Raw genomic sequence first — 18443 nt, forward strand, 5'->3', positions numbered from 1 at the left:
ACCAACTAACTAACCACTAACTAACCACTAACCACTAACCACTAACTAACCACTAACTAACCACTAACTAACCACTAACCAACTAACTAACCACTAACTAACCACTAACCAACTAACTAACCACTAACTAACCACTAACCACTAACCAACCACTAACTAACCACTAACTAACCACTAACTAACTAACCACTAACCAACTAACTAACCACTAACCACTAACTAATCACTAACTAACCACTAACCACTAACTAACCACTAACCACTAACCAACTAACTAACCACTAACTAACCACTAACAAACTAACTAACCACTAACTAACCACTAACCACTAACCAACCACTAACTAACTAACTAACCACTAACCAACTAACTAACCACTAACCACTAACTAACCACTAACCAACTAACTAACCACTAACTAACCACTAACTAACCACTAACTAACTAAACTAACTAACCACTAACCAACTAACTAACCACTAACCACTAACTAACCACTAACTAACCACTAACCAACTAACTAACCACTAACTGACCACTAACCACTAACCAACCACTAACCACTAACTAACCACTAACTAACCACTAACTAACCACTAACCACTAACTAACCACTAACCACTAACTAACTAACCACTAACTAACCAACTAACTAACCACTAACCAACTAACTAACCACTAACCACTAACTAACCACTAACCACTAACTAACTAACCACTAACCAACTAACTAACCACTAACTAACCACTAACCAACTAACTAACCACTAACTAACCACTAACCACTAACTAACCACTAACCACTAACTAACCACTAACTAACCACTAACTAACCACTAACCAACTAACCACTAACCAACTAACTAACCACTAACCAACCACTAACTAACCACTAACCAACTAACTAACCACTAACCAACTAACTAACCACTAACTAACCACTAACCACTAACTAACTAACCACTAACTAACCACTAACTAACCACTAACCAACACACTAACTAACCACTAACTAACTAACCACTAACCAACTAACTAACCACTAACCACTAACTAACCACTAACTAACCACTAACTAACTAACCACTAACCAACTAACTAACCACTAACCACTAACCACTAACTAACCACTAACCACTAACCAACTAACTAACCACTAACCACTAACTAACCACTAACCAACTAACTAACCACTAACTAACCACTAACCAACTAACTAACCACTAACCACTAACTAACCACTAACTAACTAACCACTAACCAACTAACTAACCACTAACCAATAACTAACCACTAACTAACCACTAACCAACTAACCACTAACTAACTCACCACTAACTAACCACTAACCAACTAACCACTAACTAACCACTAACCAACTAACTAACCACTACTAACACCACTAACTAACCACTAACCAACTAACTAACCACTAACCACTAACTAACCACTAACTAACTAACCACTAACTAACCACTAACCAACTAACCACTAACTAACTAACCACTAACTAACCACTAACCAATCACTAACTAACCACTAACTAACTAACCACTAACCAACTAACCACTAACCACTACTAACCACTAACTAACCACTAACTAACTAACCACTAACTAACTAACCACTAACCACTAACTAACCACTAACTAACCCACTGTCCTGGACAGACAGCCCAGATAGCTGAGGTGTGTGCCAGGACAGCGTGCTTGACTCTTAATTGGATATAAGCACGAAAATAAGTTGAAATGAAATGGAAAAAAAAATGAAAAAACTAAAAATTCTTGACAATGGTTAAAGACTGGAACCTGCGCCGTTCTCAGCAGCTCCGAGCATGCGAACACGCAACGTTGGCATTAAAGACAATTACGACATTATTCCCGACTTGATCAATCAGAAATTGATGCAAAGCTGGATGTTGTCGCGACTTCTAAACCACATCAAACGTTAGTAGCATCAACAGCAGACTCCGGAATAGCATCGATCGGGTGGCTTCGGTGTTTTGTAGTTGCTATGGATAAAGCAAGATGGCGGACGGAGAAGTCTAGCATAACATAATATTGATCCGCGAGGATGCAGAAACAATCCGCTTTGGAGTTTTTGACGTGTGTTCATAACCATGGAAGGACAGAACGCTTTTATAATAAACTGTATGACGTGCGTGTTTCAAGTATACGGAGTTTCATCTTTGTCTGCCGACCAACCAACAACATCCATTGCTAAGATCGATTATCGGGGTACTCCGGTACAGTTGGCACCTTGATTCAGTGGCAGTTCTGTCCTGGGACATATACCTTGTTGGTGGAGTGGAATGCAAAAACAAAAAAGGGAACATTCTAGAAGCGATTTTAAAACAGACAACTAATCAATTTTCAAAATAACTATAGGATTACAGGTATGATTTTGTTTTAGTATTATTTAAGTAATGGATTATTAGTCTTAATTAAAAATATTAATTGTATGATTCAGATTATTTATTTTTATAGAGCGATCTATTTTAATGGCGAATCGTGTTGGTTATAGGTTGTTGATTGTTGATTCAAAAAAGAAACGTCCCAAATTTTGAAGTTGAATAGCGGGAAAAGTAAGTAATACAGAACTGAATATTTTCACGCAAGACTATTATGTTGTAGATGGATGACAAAATGTTCATTTTGAAAGTAGCTTATTTTTAAAATGGCGCTCGGTAGAAAATAAGATGTCAATCAATGATATATACCAAAGATAATGTACTCAACATCTACGTACTACAAACGATGGTCAACTGACACACCATTTTATTTTCTTAGTCCATAGATTTTGGGGTTTTATAGTTACAGGCTAAAATAAACTTCTTAATTTTTTAGTGTTATTTTGGCCAAACCATGTCGATATTTTCTTTTAAAGCTCTCCTAAAGGTGAAATTGTACGCACGATCGCTGTCGATATTTTCGGGGAAAGAATACCAAACTGAACCATCCATTGGGTTGCAGTGGAAGGACAAAATGAAAATTGCACCATCTACATGCAATATAATAAACTGATATATAATGCAGAATTTCAATGACCTTCATTGCATACTTGACCGCTATTCAACTTTAAAAAAGTGTTGGTGTTTTTGTCGTGTGTGTGTGTGTGCGCGCGCGCGCGCGTGTTTTTGTGGGATATTTCATGTGGGTTTTTGTGTGTTGTTGTTGTTTTTGGGGGGAGTTTTGGGGTGGTGGTGGAGGTATTTGGGCTTTTTTGTTTGTTTTTTATTAACCCAATATTTGGGTGATTTATTTATCAAAGAAAAGACACTCTGTCACGGAGTTGTATTTATTTATTTATAATTTAGTTTCTTTTTCTTATTATTATATCAAAGGCCATGGAATATAAATAGCTCTATTTGAAGATGAAATCAACTGTGAACTTTCCTTGCCTTCTTTTAATAAGTCGATAAACGACTAGCTAAGTTATACCTCATACCTTAGTTTGACGCCCAGTAGCCGATGTATTTTTCTCTGCTGGGGTGTCATTAAACATTCATTCATTCATTTATGGGCGGGACGTAGCTCGGTGGTACAGCGCTCGCTCGACGCGCGGTCGGTCTGGGATCGATCCCCGTCTTTGTATATTTGGGGTGGGATGTAGCCCAGTGGTAAAGCGCTCGCTTGATGCGCGGTCGGTTTGGGATGGTGCATATAAAAGATCTCTTGCTACTAATGGAAAAAATGTAGCGGGTATTCCTTTCTAAGGCTATAAGTAAAAATTACCAAATGTTTGACATCCAATAGCCGATGATTAATCATTCAATGTGTTCTAGTTGGTGTTGTAAAACAAAACAAACTTTAAAGTGATTTGGACTATCGGGAAAATTCGGCCAACTTCATTCAAAGTTATTTTCGTGCTTATATCCAACTAAGGTTCAAGTACGCTGTCCTGGCCACACAGCTCATCTATCTGAGATGTCTGTCCATTGCAGTGGGTTAGTGGTTAGTTGTTAATGGTTAGTGAGAGAAAACAGGGTGTAGTAGTCTTACATCTACCCACTGAGTCATTAAAACTCGCTATGGGTGGGAGCCGGTACCGGGCTGCGAACCCATTAACTACCAGCCTTATGTCCGATGGCTTAACCACGACACCACCAAGGCTAGTCAACTTCATTAATACCATTGTACGAAGTCTTATGGCTCACATGACATAACTCATTAGTATGTGTAGTAGATATAATACTGACCATAATGGCCGTCTGCCTTGCTAATTATTTCATTTGTTCTTTATTAGATAATAATATGGCCCAACAGTAATATTACAATCAACTTCAGTCAGACTGAAATCGTTTCATTTCGATTTACTTTCATGCTTATATCCAATGAAGGTTTAAGCACGCTGTCCTGAGTACACACAGTTATCTGGGCTGTCTGTCCGGGACAGTGGGTTAGTGGTTAGAGGTTAGTGATAGAAATGAGAGTGTAGTGGTCGTACACCTACCCATTGAGTTGTTAAAACTCGCTTTGGGTGTGAGCCGATACCGGGCTGCGAACCCTGTACCTACCAGCCTATGTCCAATGGCTTAACCACGACACCACCGAGGCCGGTATTGGGTAATAATATAGCCCAACAGTAATATTACAATGAACTTCAGTCAGACTGAAATCGTTTCATTTCGATTTACTTTCATGCTTATATCCAATGAAGCTTCAAGCACGTTGTCCTGGGCCACACACCTCAGCTATCACCTCAGCTATTTCATTTCAATTTTTTTTCTATATCTAATTGAGGTTCGAGCACGTTGTTCTGGACACACACCTCAATTATCTGATCTGTCTTGCCAAGAACAAGTTTTAGGAGTTAGTGGTTAGTGTTAGTGAGAGAGCAATCGGTGTAGTGGTCTTACATCTACCCACTGAGTCGTTAAAACTCGCTCTGGGTGGGAGCCGGTACCGGGCTGCGAACCCAGCACCTAACAAACTAAAGGCCGAGGTCGATTGATTGAAATGAGCTCAGCTGGTCTATAGCTGTAATCAGAGGCGTGTTCACGAGGCCGAGCGCTCGCAAACTATTTGACTGGTACCATTATCTTTTATCATATTACATACATCTAAAGTTAGGCGCAAACAACCAGTCTAGCGATCGACCACGATTGCTGGCCTTCCTGAACACGCTTCAGTTAAGCTGATTGCAATCAAATCAGCAATCAAGATTGAATCAACTTGTTTAGTTTGCAAACAAATAGTCTATGGTTCTATTACTATCAACACTTATTATATAACATTTAGTGAAATATCTTAAAATATCAGTGAAATAAAAGTGTTATCAGTCACTTAGTGACGATAACACATTTTGGAGTGAAAATTTCACTATTGTAAGAAAGCCGAAACTATTTTGCTGCTGGCATTTTAAAAATAAAGGTAAATTGCCAAAAGTTATATAATAAATAGAAAATTTCATGTTTTTTGTCAAATATGATTTATATCTCATCTCGTGAAGTTTGCAATCATATCACACTCGTCGCGCAAGCGCGACTCGTGAGATACAAAAAATGAAATTTTCTATTTATTATATAACTCTTGTTATATGTCATAAGTTTGAATCTTTAGACCATTCTGGTGGTCTAGCCCAATTGACTAAACTCTCGTAAACGTGCGATGTGGCAGTTCATTGTAAACTTACTTGCAATGACGAATAAATGTTGATTAAAAGAGTTTAAGAGAGCTGCGAGAATTAATTGTGGTTAAAGCCCGAACGTTGCCTGAATTTTATTTAACATGATTCTCTCCCTAAAACCAGATTTGGACAGCCAGTAGCTACCAGCTGTAAATGTTATGGCTTAACCATCATCAAGATATAAAAGCCACACTCTGATAGCAGAATATTTGATTATATACTAAACAAAATGGCGGAATCTGACACCCATCAAAGGAAGAAAGGGAAATGGCAATTCCCCGTCGTTTCATAAATCATACTGATGCTATAAATTACGATCTCGGTGGAATATGTTTTTCGCCTGGACAGTATTGGCTGAAATATAAATAAGTATTTAGAACGAAATTAAAGTTGAAATATAGCGTGTTTATATAAGTCTTTGGCCATGTAAGCATGCATGCACACGTGCCACAATGAAAAACCCCCAACTCTAAACAAACAAAACTATCCAAACATCTCCAGTAAAATGAAGGTTTCAATCAGTTGTTTACAAAAATATTTCAGTTCTACAGTATGCCTAATATATGTATTAATTGTTAAAATATTTATCCTTACTTATTTTGTACTTTCAGCGGGATTACTAAAAGCACTTCAGCATGTATATTTGACTTAGAAAAAAAGAGAGACAAGTCAAACTCCTTTTTTCAAAAGCGTTCAGTGATTCCCACAACCAACGATTGTTCTACAATACAAAGGGTGTCGATTGCTTGAGTTTTTAAAGCAGCCTGAACGTGTAGTGTAAGTGTAAGTGTTTTGGATACAAAAAAGGGCTTCGAGTGGGGGAACAAATCGTACTCGAAATCGAAATTGTTGTAATTTGAACCGGAACATTTTGTTTTCTAAAATAAATATTCAAAGATATCGCGAATTGAATCATACTTTTACAAATTGACTATTTGGCTTCTTTACATTATTATTATTATTTTATTGTTGAATAATTCGACACCTTAACCTTTCATCAATACATACTTCTGTGACTTATACATCGCAACCAGTATATCAATACGCGAACACGGCAGTAATTTGTCCAAAGGTGGAGTAACTACGCAAAGCTGGAATTTTTTCGCAACCATTTCAGCAGATCCTTCGCCATGGGTGGCTGTGGCTCGAAGGAGGACAGCAGGTGCTATTTACTGCAGACGTTAAACGAACACGAGGCTGGCATCAACTGCATGGCCCTGAGCGAGGATATGTCTGTTCTTGCGACTGGCTCCGAAGATAAAACCGCCAGACTCTGGAGCACGAAAACCGACGAATGTGAGTGCATAGGCATATTAAGAGGACACACAGACTACATAAACTGCGTCATAATCGAGGACTGTTTCGTTCTCACGGGAAGCGCCGACAAGACCATCCGGAAGTGGGACGTCGGCACGTGCGAGTGCGTGCTGGTGATGACGGGTCACACGAGCCTCATCTACCGAATGATCTGCACTGGCGACTTCGTCTTCACCAGCTCCTACGACCGGACAGCGCGCTGCTGGGACTTCGACAGCGGCGAGAACATCCGAGTGTTCAGGGGACACAAGCGAGGCGTGTATCCGCTGATCTTCATCCCCGGTGACGACGACGATGAGAACATATCAACTGACCTTGACATCGAGGAGACCAAGGACATCCTGATCACCGGGTCGGCGGATTTCCATGCCCGATCGTGGGATTTCGAAACTGGGCAGACGATGAAGGTGTTCAAAGGTCACAAGGGAGCCATCACCTGCATGAGCGTCGACCCGACCGGAAGGATTCTCTTCACCGGAAGTACAGACTTCACGGTTCGGAGCTGGAATCTGTTTAAAGGAACGCAGCTGAAGTTGTTTGACGGACACCAGGGTTCCGTTATCTGCATGCAGGTGAGTTTTAGTGATATTCATTCACTTGTTTAGTCTTATTCTGGGAAGAGAAAAAATAAGTGTCCCATTCCTTTAAAGTAACAGAGCCTAGTTTCGGTGTAGGCCTATTGTTCACTATTAGAGCGACTGTTCCCATATACCTAAAACCATTGAAATAGGGGTACGGGTCGAACTCATGCCATGTAATATTCACAGGCTAAGGGGAGTGATGGGAGTGAGCGTGATAGCTCACTTTAAACGGTAAGGTTTGCTCTACCCTACTATTACTCCTTGTTAAAATTTAGCACCCCCATCCCTTCCCATCACAATGTGTGTGTGTGTGTGTGTGTGTGTGTGTGTGTGTGTCTTTAATTATTTCTCTGTTATATTGTTATATCTATATCTTATGTTGAATGGCTTTTTACAATGCTTTACAAATATGAAATGTGGTTTTAAAGTAGTGATGGGTATAGCCAAAATTTTCGTATTTCGATATATTGCGATACAGGCAAATGAATTGCGATACGTACCACGATATACTGCGAAGACCAATTCTCTATTATTAGAAATTATAAATCTCTCTAATTTCCAGTACATTTTGTATAGCTTAATACAATGACACACCGGTCAATCAGGATTCGTTCCCAACAAGTGAAGCTGTTGTTTCTTTTCTTAATCAGGTAGTTTTTGTTTAAAAATATAATTCGTGTGCAGTAAAACACGTACAGAATATACACAGTAAACGCAATATAGCGATACACTAGGAAAATATCATGATACGTACTGTCAAAATTTATATTGCCATCCTGCATCCGTGCCCGATTGCGATATACCGGGCATCTCTACTTTACAGAATAAGGTTTTTTTGTTTAACGACACCAGTAGAGCACATTGATTTATCAATCGTCGGCTATTGAATGTCAAACATTTGGTAATTTTGACACATAATCTTAGAGAGGAAACCCGTTACATTTCTCCATTAGTAACAGGGGATCTTTTATATGCACCATCCCATATATACAGACCTTTGACAAACCAGCTGTGGTGCACTGGCTGGAACGAGAAATAGCCCAATGGGTCCACAGATGGGTCGATGGTGTTTACAATGCTTTATAAAATATAGGGGGGGGGGGGGATATAACCCAGTGGTAAAGCACTCACTCGATGCGCGGTCGGTCTGGGATCGATGCCCGTTGGTGGGCCCATTGGGCTATTTCTCGTTCCAACCAGTGTACCACTATTGGTATATCAAAGCCCGTGGTATGTACTACCCTGTCTGTGGGATGGTGCATATAAAAGATCCCTTGCTGCTAATCGAAAAGTGTAGCCCATGAAGTGGTGATAGCGGGTTTCCTCCCTCAATATCTGTGTGGTCCTTAACCATATGTTTGACGCTATATAACCGTAAATAAAATGTGTTGAGTGTGTCGTTAAATAAAACATTTCTTTCTTTTATAAAATATATGAAACGTGGCTTCACAGAGATAGGCATATTCGGTCTGATGGTACCACACAACGAAATAGTCACTTGAACGATCGCATTTTCAATTATTTATCGGAAGACGATCTTGCACCACAAACGTTATTTTGTTATCCCGACTAAATCGATTCGTTACCGATGCCTTCTATTCATGGTTTAAACCCATACTGGATAAATAAATTATAAACAGCCCGCACTCGATTTTCACGTTGCCATAGAGTTACCTTATTTCTAAAGCCTTATTCAAATTCCAAAGCAATTAATATAGCTGGTAGGCATACTAAATGAGTGACTGTATCCCCACCCACTAGACACTGTATTCCCACCCACTAGACACTGTAACCCCACCCACTAGAGACTGTATCCCCGCACCCACTAGAGACTGTATCCCTACCCACTAGACACTGTACCTCCACCCACTAGACACCGTATCCCCACCCATTAGAGACTGTATCCCCACCCAGTAGAGACTGTATCCCCATCCACTAGAGACTGTATCCCCACTCACTAGAGACTGTATCCCCACCCACTAAACACTGTATCCCCACCCCACTAGAGACTGTATCCCCACCCACTAGACACTGTATCCCCACCCACTAGAGACTGTATCCCCACCCAGTAGAGACTGTATCCCCACCCACTAGAGACTGTATCCCCACTCACTAGAGACTGTATCCCCACCCACTAGAGACTGTATCCCCATCCACTAGACACTGTATCCCCACCCCACTAGAGACTGTATCCCCACCCACTAGAGACTGTATCCCCACTCACTAGAGACTGTATCCACACCCACTAGACACTGTATCCTCACCCACTAGAGACTGTGTCCCCATTCACTAGACACTGTATCCCCCACCCACTAGACTGTATCCCACCCACTAGACACTGTATCCCCGCCCACTAGACACTGTACCCCCACCCATTAGACACTGTATCCCCACCTACTACACTCTGTATCCTTACCCACTAGAGACTGTATCCCCACCCACTAGACACTGTATCCCCACCCATTAGAGACTGTATCCCCACCCACTAGACACTGTATCCCCACCCCACTAGAGACTGTATCCCCACCCACTAGACACTGTATCCCCACCCACTAGAGACTGTATCCCCACCCACTAGAGACTGTATCCCCACCCACCCACTAGAGACTGTATCCCCACCCATTAGAGACTGTATCCCCACCCAGTAGAGACTGTATCCGCACCCACTAGAGACTGTATCCCCACTCAATAGAGACTGTATCCCCACCCACTAGACACTGTATCCCCACCCCACTAGAGAATGTATCCCCACCCACTAGACACTGTATCCCCACCCACTAGAGACTGTATCCCCACCCACTAGAGACTGTATCCCCATTCACTAGACACTGTATCCCCCACCCACTAGAGACTGTATCCCACCCACTAGACACTGTATCCCCACCCACTAGACACTGTACCCCCACCCATTAGACACTGTATCCCCACCTACTACACTCTGTATCCCCACCCACTAGAGACTGTATCTCCACCCACTAGAGACTGTATCCCCACCCAGTAGACACTGTATCCCCTAGATACTGTATCCCCACCCACTACACTGTCCCTCCCCTCCCCTTCACCCCAGATGTCATTCCCAAGGGCCTGTTTAAAGCAACTAGATTCATTATACTATTTAAGCCTATTGTATCACCAATAATGGCATTTCTTGGCATATTGTGATAATGCAAACATTCAGGGTAAAGTGATCGTCAATAGGACACCCTTGGCATTATAGGTCACTTCTACTGCCAGCTTATTATCTATGGTGCAATACACGATTAATTAATACACGATCGCTAGTATTCCTTAGACTTCATTTTGCTTATTAGGGAGACTGAGTCAAAAGAAAAGAAAGACAGAAAAAGGTTTTCCCTCTTATTTCAATACTATCAAACAAATTACATTCAAATATTTTAAACTTTAAACATTTACAGGCATCAAAATAAGCATGTTTTGAATAAGCACTTTACAAACAGAAATATGGCACAAAAACATTACATTTCCAAAATTCGATCTATGCATAGAGAATCTACTTCAAAGCAACACTGGTCTCCAAACTGTATTACAAAAGGGAAGATCTCAATGTTCCAATAATCAATGTTCCCATTGATGTTGAGCAATATACCTTCTGATCCAGCTGTTGCTGTCTACACATCACAACTTCAAACAACGCCACATCGTTCTGGCACAGAAGTTGTTCCATCGGGGTTATGATGTCCAGGGATGCTAGAGGGTATAAAAACTATTTATGGTAGACATTTGGAGGCTGTCTACTAAATACGATGCATCACTGACCAAAATGATGGCCGATGCTATTCCATATTTTGAACTTTTGCATGCTTCTTCAACTCTTTGGTGAGACACTTGCACACTTGTTATTTTTTCATCGTTTTAGAATGAAGTGACAAACTTGACAGCTGTACCAAGGCCGTAGCTAGGCTTTTTTGTTGGGGGGGGGGGGGGCAACTGAGTAGTTGATAGTCTAAAACTCCTTAAACGGTTAAGAAGAGAATTTTCTTTAAGTTTCTATAATTTTTTCCGGATTTCTTCCAGTTGCCCACCCCCCCCCCCCCCCCCCTCCCCCCCTTGCTACGACCCTGAATACTCATGACGGTTGCCACCGGTTGAGCGAGAAATGCTTAATTTTCGTGAACAACTGAGATAAACACTGTTATGACAGCGATTCATGAGTGCATGTCATCACAGCTGTACTTATTCTAATGAGCTCTGTCCGGTGCTACATTGTAGTTTTGATTTTATAAAATCGTCTGAGAATGGCAGTCTTCTTTGTGACGATGTAAGAATGATGAAATCTCCAGTAAAGGATTTCCTCTGGAGAGGCACTAGATACAGATCCATGGGATCATCCACTTGCCAAATATACATTTGACTCTGCATTATACGGAGATACGGCCCTGATCGTGTATTACGGTTTTGTCGTTCAGATTCAATTTTTCGGCGTATGAATACATGTACGAGCTGATCAACTGATGCATGAATCCTTTAACACATCAGAAGTCTACTTCCGCGAACTTATAAAATAACTTATCTGCCTGAAAACTGTATAGTGCACGTGAAACTCATTTTTTATGTTAACATTTTTCATGTTTTATTAGGGATGGGAGGGTGTAAAATTCTTTGCAATCAGGCTTTGGATAACCATTCCACCAAAATGTAAACTGAGCATTCTGGACTGTGGTCACCGAGCCCTGCCATGTCTGAATGATAGCATGTCCATGAGACGAGTAGCGAGATGCGAGTGCGAGTGCGAATAATTTTAACATGCTCATATACCACTAGAGTTTCGAGCATGTCCGTCCCGGGGCCTGTCTCTGGATAGCCAGTGACTTGCTCCGGGACAGAACAAAAAATTAAGGGGACAATTTTGAAATTTACATCCAAGAAATATTAAATAGTGGGCCTTTAAAATTTTGATGCGCATCTCTAATTAATATAATTAATAAAGAAAATTCTACTCGTTAAATTTGGTCTCTAGATTAGATCGGGCGGTCAAAAAGAAATTAGATAGATAAATAACTAGTTTAAGACGCCTATCCCGAGTCCGACCTCCGATACGATCGGTGGCCTGACTTGGGATGGGGTGGGGGTGGGTGGTGGGTGGGGTAGCAAGATGCCTGCATGTGATCCCTTCCGTCATCCATTAAAGGGACAGACCCTAGTTTCAACCTGTGAAAATTAACAATAAGTTTAGTTAATCTACAAACCTGTAACACACTTGGATAATGTTACAACTGAGTAAAACATATAAGTCTGTGACTTTAAAATGTTGAAATACCCTCTAAAAATAAACTAACACTCGACTCCATAACTGTTACTTCTCAGACGCACGTGCGTTTTTAAAAATATAAGAAATGCATTTTGTGACATTAAAACACCAGGATGACCAAAAACACTTCGTATGTACGGAAATTGATAATCAAAATCTAAGTAAAGTATGAGTTCAGTTATCAAAAACGGCTACAGTAGTCAAAAATATGCCTTAGTGTTTAAAAACTGGGGTATGTCCCTTTAACTGCAAGATCGTTATACCACTGGCACAGCAAATAGGCTACCCCTCTCAGACGCAGTATCCATGTGGCTTTTAACTACGTATTGCATCTACTATTACCCGTTACCCGTGTATTCTGTTGGCTGCTTGGGTCGGGAGGTCAGTGACATCGCCGTTAAAATGGGATTTTTTTCTGTCTGCGTACGCGCACGCGATCAAGTGCAGATTTCACGATGTTAGCCTACGTCTTAGAAATGGCTTAAATTATTAATTTATATAGTAAAACTGCTTTGATGGTATAGTTTATGAAATAGGAATAATTAATGTATATTATTAAAAATTCGTCAGATCTCTTGCCAGTCATATCATCGTTAAAAGTATTGTAAATTGGCATTTTAAAATACGCCGTTCACTTGATGAATGTTAAGGATAAAAAAGTAGTCCCAGGAGATTTAAATATGTTCATATACTTACCATTTGTGACACCCAATAGCCGATATATATTTTTGTGCTGGGGTGTCGTTAAACAAACATTCAATCAATCAATCAAACCCAATTATTTTGACCAATCACGTTAGCTCTTATTAATGAAAGTTTGTTGCTAGAAATCGATGTCGCAATGTGATCAATGAAAAAGTTATTACACTATGATGTCACTAACATAAGGGGTCCGTGAGTGATACACTGATAATCATTTTGTAACAAGTTGTAAGATAAATAACAAGAGCTTGTACCTGCAATTGACTTGTGCGTCACTAACAAATCAGTTTCAGGTTAACTTAAATGTCACAAAATATTTCATTTCGATCGTGTTTATTTCATTGGATGGTATGTCTGTGGCGTCTGAGTTATCGCATTTGTGTGTTAGAAAAATACTTATTAGTCTGATTCAAACACAAAAAAAATACCATACGTTTATTCCAAACGATGTGCAGCTTTGGTTTGTTTTGAGCTAGCTTATCTGATTATCTTATAAAATAGTCCAGTAGGTGATTGACAAATTTGAGAATAGGTAGGCAACTGGTACACTTATAATTCTCACATCATTGTTGGTTGGTTGTAGAACATATCTGATAACTGTTTTATTCTCCTGGTGGTAGAAAATTATGTCGGAAGTCATCCACAGATAAAAATGTTGTTTGTAACCTCTCCCCCACCCCTATAATATGTGCTCTCTCTGTCACTGTCTGTCTGTCTGTCTGTCTGCCTCTCTCTCTCTCTCTCTCTCTCTCTCTCTCTCTCTCTCTCTCTCTCTCTCTCTCTCTCTCTCTCTCTCTCTCTCTCTCTCTCTCTCTCTCTCTCTCTCTCTCTCTCTCTCTCTCTCTCTCTCTCTCTCTCCAATAAAAGATACAACACTAAAAAACCCACATACACACACCTTAAAAAAAAACCCAAAAACAACAACAAAAACAAATAAACAAAACAAATAACAACATGCTTTGTTTCTTCTAATTGTGGGGGGTAGGATCTAGCTTGGTTGAGCTGCTTTCATCACAGGATCAAACTTGGGTCGACCCATTATCTGATTTTGTTTTTATTCCTGTTCCAACCAGTGCCCCATCAAATGCTGTGGTATGTGCTATTCTACCTGTGGAAAGTGCATATAAAAGATCCCTTGCTGTTAATAAGAAAATGTAGTGGGTTTTCTCTGAAGACTTACAAGTCAGAATTACCACATGTTTGACATCCAGTAGCCGATGATTAATATATCAGTGTGCTCTAGTGGTGTTGTTAAACAAAACAAACTATAACTGAAGACTACATATGTAAAAATTACCAAATGTCTGACATCCAATATCATATGAATAAATGAATGTTTTCTAGTGGTATCATTAAACAAAAGAAACTTTAACTTTAACTCTATTTTGCCTGCAGGTAGTAAACAAAATCATGTACACGGGAAGTTCAGATCATACCGGGAGGTCATGGGTCACAGAGTTTGGTGACTGTACTCGGATCTACAAGGGACACAAACACACGGTCAGCGTCATCAAAGTGTATGATGGACTTGGTAAGTATTTACATGCTACTTGTCAATATGTCAGTAATGGTTCCAGGCAGGGGGTGGGGGGGGGGGGGGGTGTAGGGAGAAATTAATGTTACCCTCGCTCTACCCAGCCCTTCTGTTTGAAAACAATATTTACAAACTGATACTAAAAGTAGTATTTAATATTTGAATAAAAAAATGGCAGTTTCATAGATTATCAAGATGGTTGCTAGAGTTGTACGTGTATGTTCTAGAGAGAGGACCTAATAAAACACGTGCCCAGTCCATTTGGTGTTCAAATATTATTTAAATTCCATAGAATCAGGAACTTAAATTTAACACCGTCAAACATCTTTCAATTTTGTACAGGCGTTAATATTCTATCCTGGACAGACAGCCCAGATAGCTGAAGTGTGTGCCCAGGATAGCATGTTTGAACCTTAATTAAGCAGAGGCGTATCCAATTGGGGGACCAGGGGGCCCATGTCCCCTAAACATATTCAAGCCCCTTTTGTTTTCCTCTCTTAATTTTTTCTTCATTGGAGTGTCCTTTTGAAGAGTTGCCCGGTAGACCATATGCTGTTTTCCCGTTAGTTCCCCAACCCCCCCCCCCCCCCGCCCCCCAAAGTGAAATACTTCCAGGATCTACTCCTCTACAAGCATGAAATTAAATTAAAATAACATGATTGAAATATGTAGTTTATTAACTCAAGATTTGACACACATTGAAATTACATTTGCTTATACATGTTTGTTTGTTTTTTAATTTATTTTTTTCAAATGATTTTTAAGTGATTAGTTTGAAACATAATCATAATGTATATTCTTAAAACACAATTTATTCCAGTCTTCACCGCCTGTGGGGATATGAGTTGTCGATGTTTTGACGCCAAGAGTGGCGCCCTCAAGCGGGAGTTAAAGTCCCATGAGAGCACAGTTACCGCCCTTCAGGTTCATCATTGACTGTAGAGAATGTTGCACTATAGATTGTTAACTAGTTTTCCTCCACAAATAAACGCCCACCCTTCAAAACTTTATTTTTTTTTAATTTCATGAGCTGTGTTTTTATACATATAAATATGTCTGTGTATAGTAAACTGTATGGCAAAAGCTGAATGGAAATAATTGTTCAGGCACAAATTTAGGGGGCTTTGGGGAGTGGGGATTATAATCTCCCCTACTTCTGATTTTCAAAGGCTCATTTTAAAGTGCTTGTATGTAAGCGCCAATTATTTGTTTCTATTTGTTGAACCCTCAACCCCTGAAAACAGCCCTGGTAGCAGGATTGACAATGTAACTTATTCCTTTACTTGAAAACATCTTTGATATTGAGAATAAAACATTTTTGCTATCAGTAAATATTAATGGTAAATCTCAGATTTGTACACATTTTTATAACCCTTAAAAACATGCACCCTTTGGACTTTTTAATTTTTAATGGGTAGGGTTGTTTTTAAAAAAAAATTTTTAATAATTAATGCTCATGAAATAAACTAGAAATTAACATCGGTCTACATAATTAATAAATTATGTTTAATCTAAAGTTTGTGCTCATAAAATACACTGGGAAATGTCTGTGGTGGTAATTTGTGGATGAAAACCAGTTTGTTGTTACTAAAGCGTGAAACTAGTTTCTCTAGGTCCAGTGCTAGATTTCTGCCTAGATGACTGCTAATACTGCTGCTATGGTGATCTGTCGGTGCTGTCTCTCATTTCACTTCCGGGCTAACAATCTTGCAGATGATTGGTTTGTCGCTTTGAATATATTTACATATATTTCTTTTTGAACATTCCTCTATTGAAATGAATGAAATAATAATTGTGAAATGAAATAAGAACGAAAATAACTAAAAAGAAAGAAAAATTAATTAAAATTGAAATATTTAAAATAAATAATCAAAGTAGTTCTAGAATAAAACTTTCAAAAAATCTTTTGAATATAAAATCAATTATTTTTAAAATGTCATATGGCTTAAAAATCTTTTGAATATAAGATCAATGATTTTTTTTTTTAAGATTTGTAATGACATTAATAGTTTGAATGAGATGGTATTTTATAATCATTGGATATTATTTTAATTTCAAGTGATGTTAATTTAAGGAATCAAATGAAAATAACACCGGGAAAGCTAATGACTTTATTAGAAAGTGACGTCATTAGCAATTGGAACAGGCCAAGTTGATGGTTCAAGGGTCAACAGTTAGATTGTAGTCAGGCATTTTTTTTCAAGAAATAACCAATATACAGTTAGTTTTGTAGAAAAACAATTCAGTTTACAATGGACATAACCATATCGAGTTTTTAGATTTGCGGGTGTTATTGTCTAATTGATGCCTGCAAATGTTTCATTTTTTACCTCAGGCGAATGCCTTCAGTCAAAAATGACATTTGTGGGATCAAATAGACAATAACACCCGCAAATCTAAAAACTCAATATGGTTATCTCCTAATTTAATGTAAGTGGTTTCTTTTTTGTTGTTTCACATAACTGAAACATTTTTATTATAAAATTAACCGAAGCTATGTGTACATTTAATAAAATAATTATTTGTCATATGTAACTCACTCATTCACTTTAACAATAACTGGTGTATTTAACAAATAAAGCCAACCATGACCAAACTTCTTTATTTTTCATAGATTAAGCCAAACCTAGATATAAATAATTTATATTCCCTATAGATGTTTTTCTGTAATATATAGATAAAAGACTGTATATTACTTTATCTGTGTACAGTTTCATAGGACATGTATCGAACCATCTGATGCAAATGGATGTGAATGAATACCAATATATACTGTAGATTATATTAAATTTACAGAATGTTAACTAAACATGGTAAAGGTTTCATTAGAACTGAATTAAAAAAAAATTGTGTTTAATAGTATGTACAAGATAATAATTCAAAAATTATATATACATGTATATATGTATACGTATACGTATACATATACATATATACATGTGTATATATATATATACATATATATATATATATATATACTAACTCAAAATAATAAGCTATGGGCGAGTTTAACCATTTGTAATCTCCTTTACAATATTTTAAATATAATACTATTGTATGGGAGGAAACTTTGGAGTTATTAACTTGTGCAAAATTTTTTACTTGAAGGGATGGGAGTGGGGGAAGAGAAATCCGTATTATAAAAATAATGAAACTATTATTGATGATTTAGGAGTGTGGTGTTTTTGGCAGACTGAACTACAGTATTAATGGTATAAATATTAATTTTGTTTGAAATAAGCCATTTTATAAAGTGGAAAGAGTATGGTTCATTTATTAAAATAAGGTTATAAATACATGTGTATGCTAAATATGCTAATAATATGCTAATCAATTATCTGCAAGATTAGTTGCCTATCTGTCCTTGGGTAGTATAACATGAAAACATTTATTGGAGGCAAATTATAAAAT

The 18443-nt window shown here is 38.5% G+C and overlaps 1 protein-coding gene across 1 annotated transcript in view; it reads left to right on the top strand.

Annotated features, from left to right (window-relative positions):
- Positions 1-2119: 2119 nt before the first annotated feature.
- LOC121387558 (WD repeat-containing protein 86-like) overlaps positions 2120-18443 on the top strand; it is a 29335-nt gene continuing 13011 nt past the window's right edge. Inside the window, exons 1-4 of the mRNA XM_041518713.1 lie at positions 2120-2396; positions 6241-7518; positions 14894-15029; positions 15853-15956. Coding sequence (XP_041374647.1) covers positions 6760-7518; positions 14894-15029; positions 15853-15956 — 999 coding nt within the window. The 5' untranslated portion in view covers positions 2120-2396; positions 6241-6759. The remainder of the gene's footprint in view (positions 2397-6240; positions 7519-14893; positions 15030-15852; positions 15957-18443) is intronic.

Source organism: Gigantopelta aegis, chromosome 13, assembly GCF_016097555.1.
Source record: "Gigantopelta aegis isolate Gae_Host chromosome 13, Gae_host_genome, whole genome shotgun sequence".
NCBI classification, from domain to species: domain Eukaryota; kingdom Metazoa; phylum Mollusca; class Gastropoda; order Neomphalida; family Peltospiridae; genus Gigantopelta; species Gigantopelta aegis.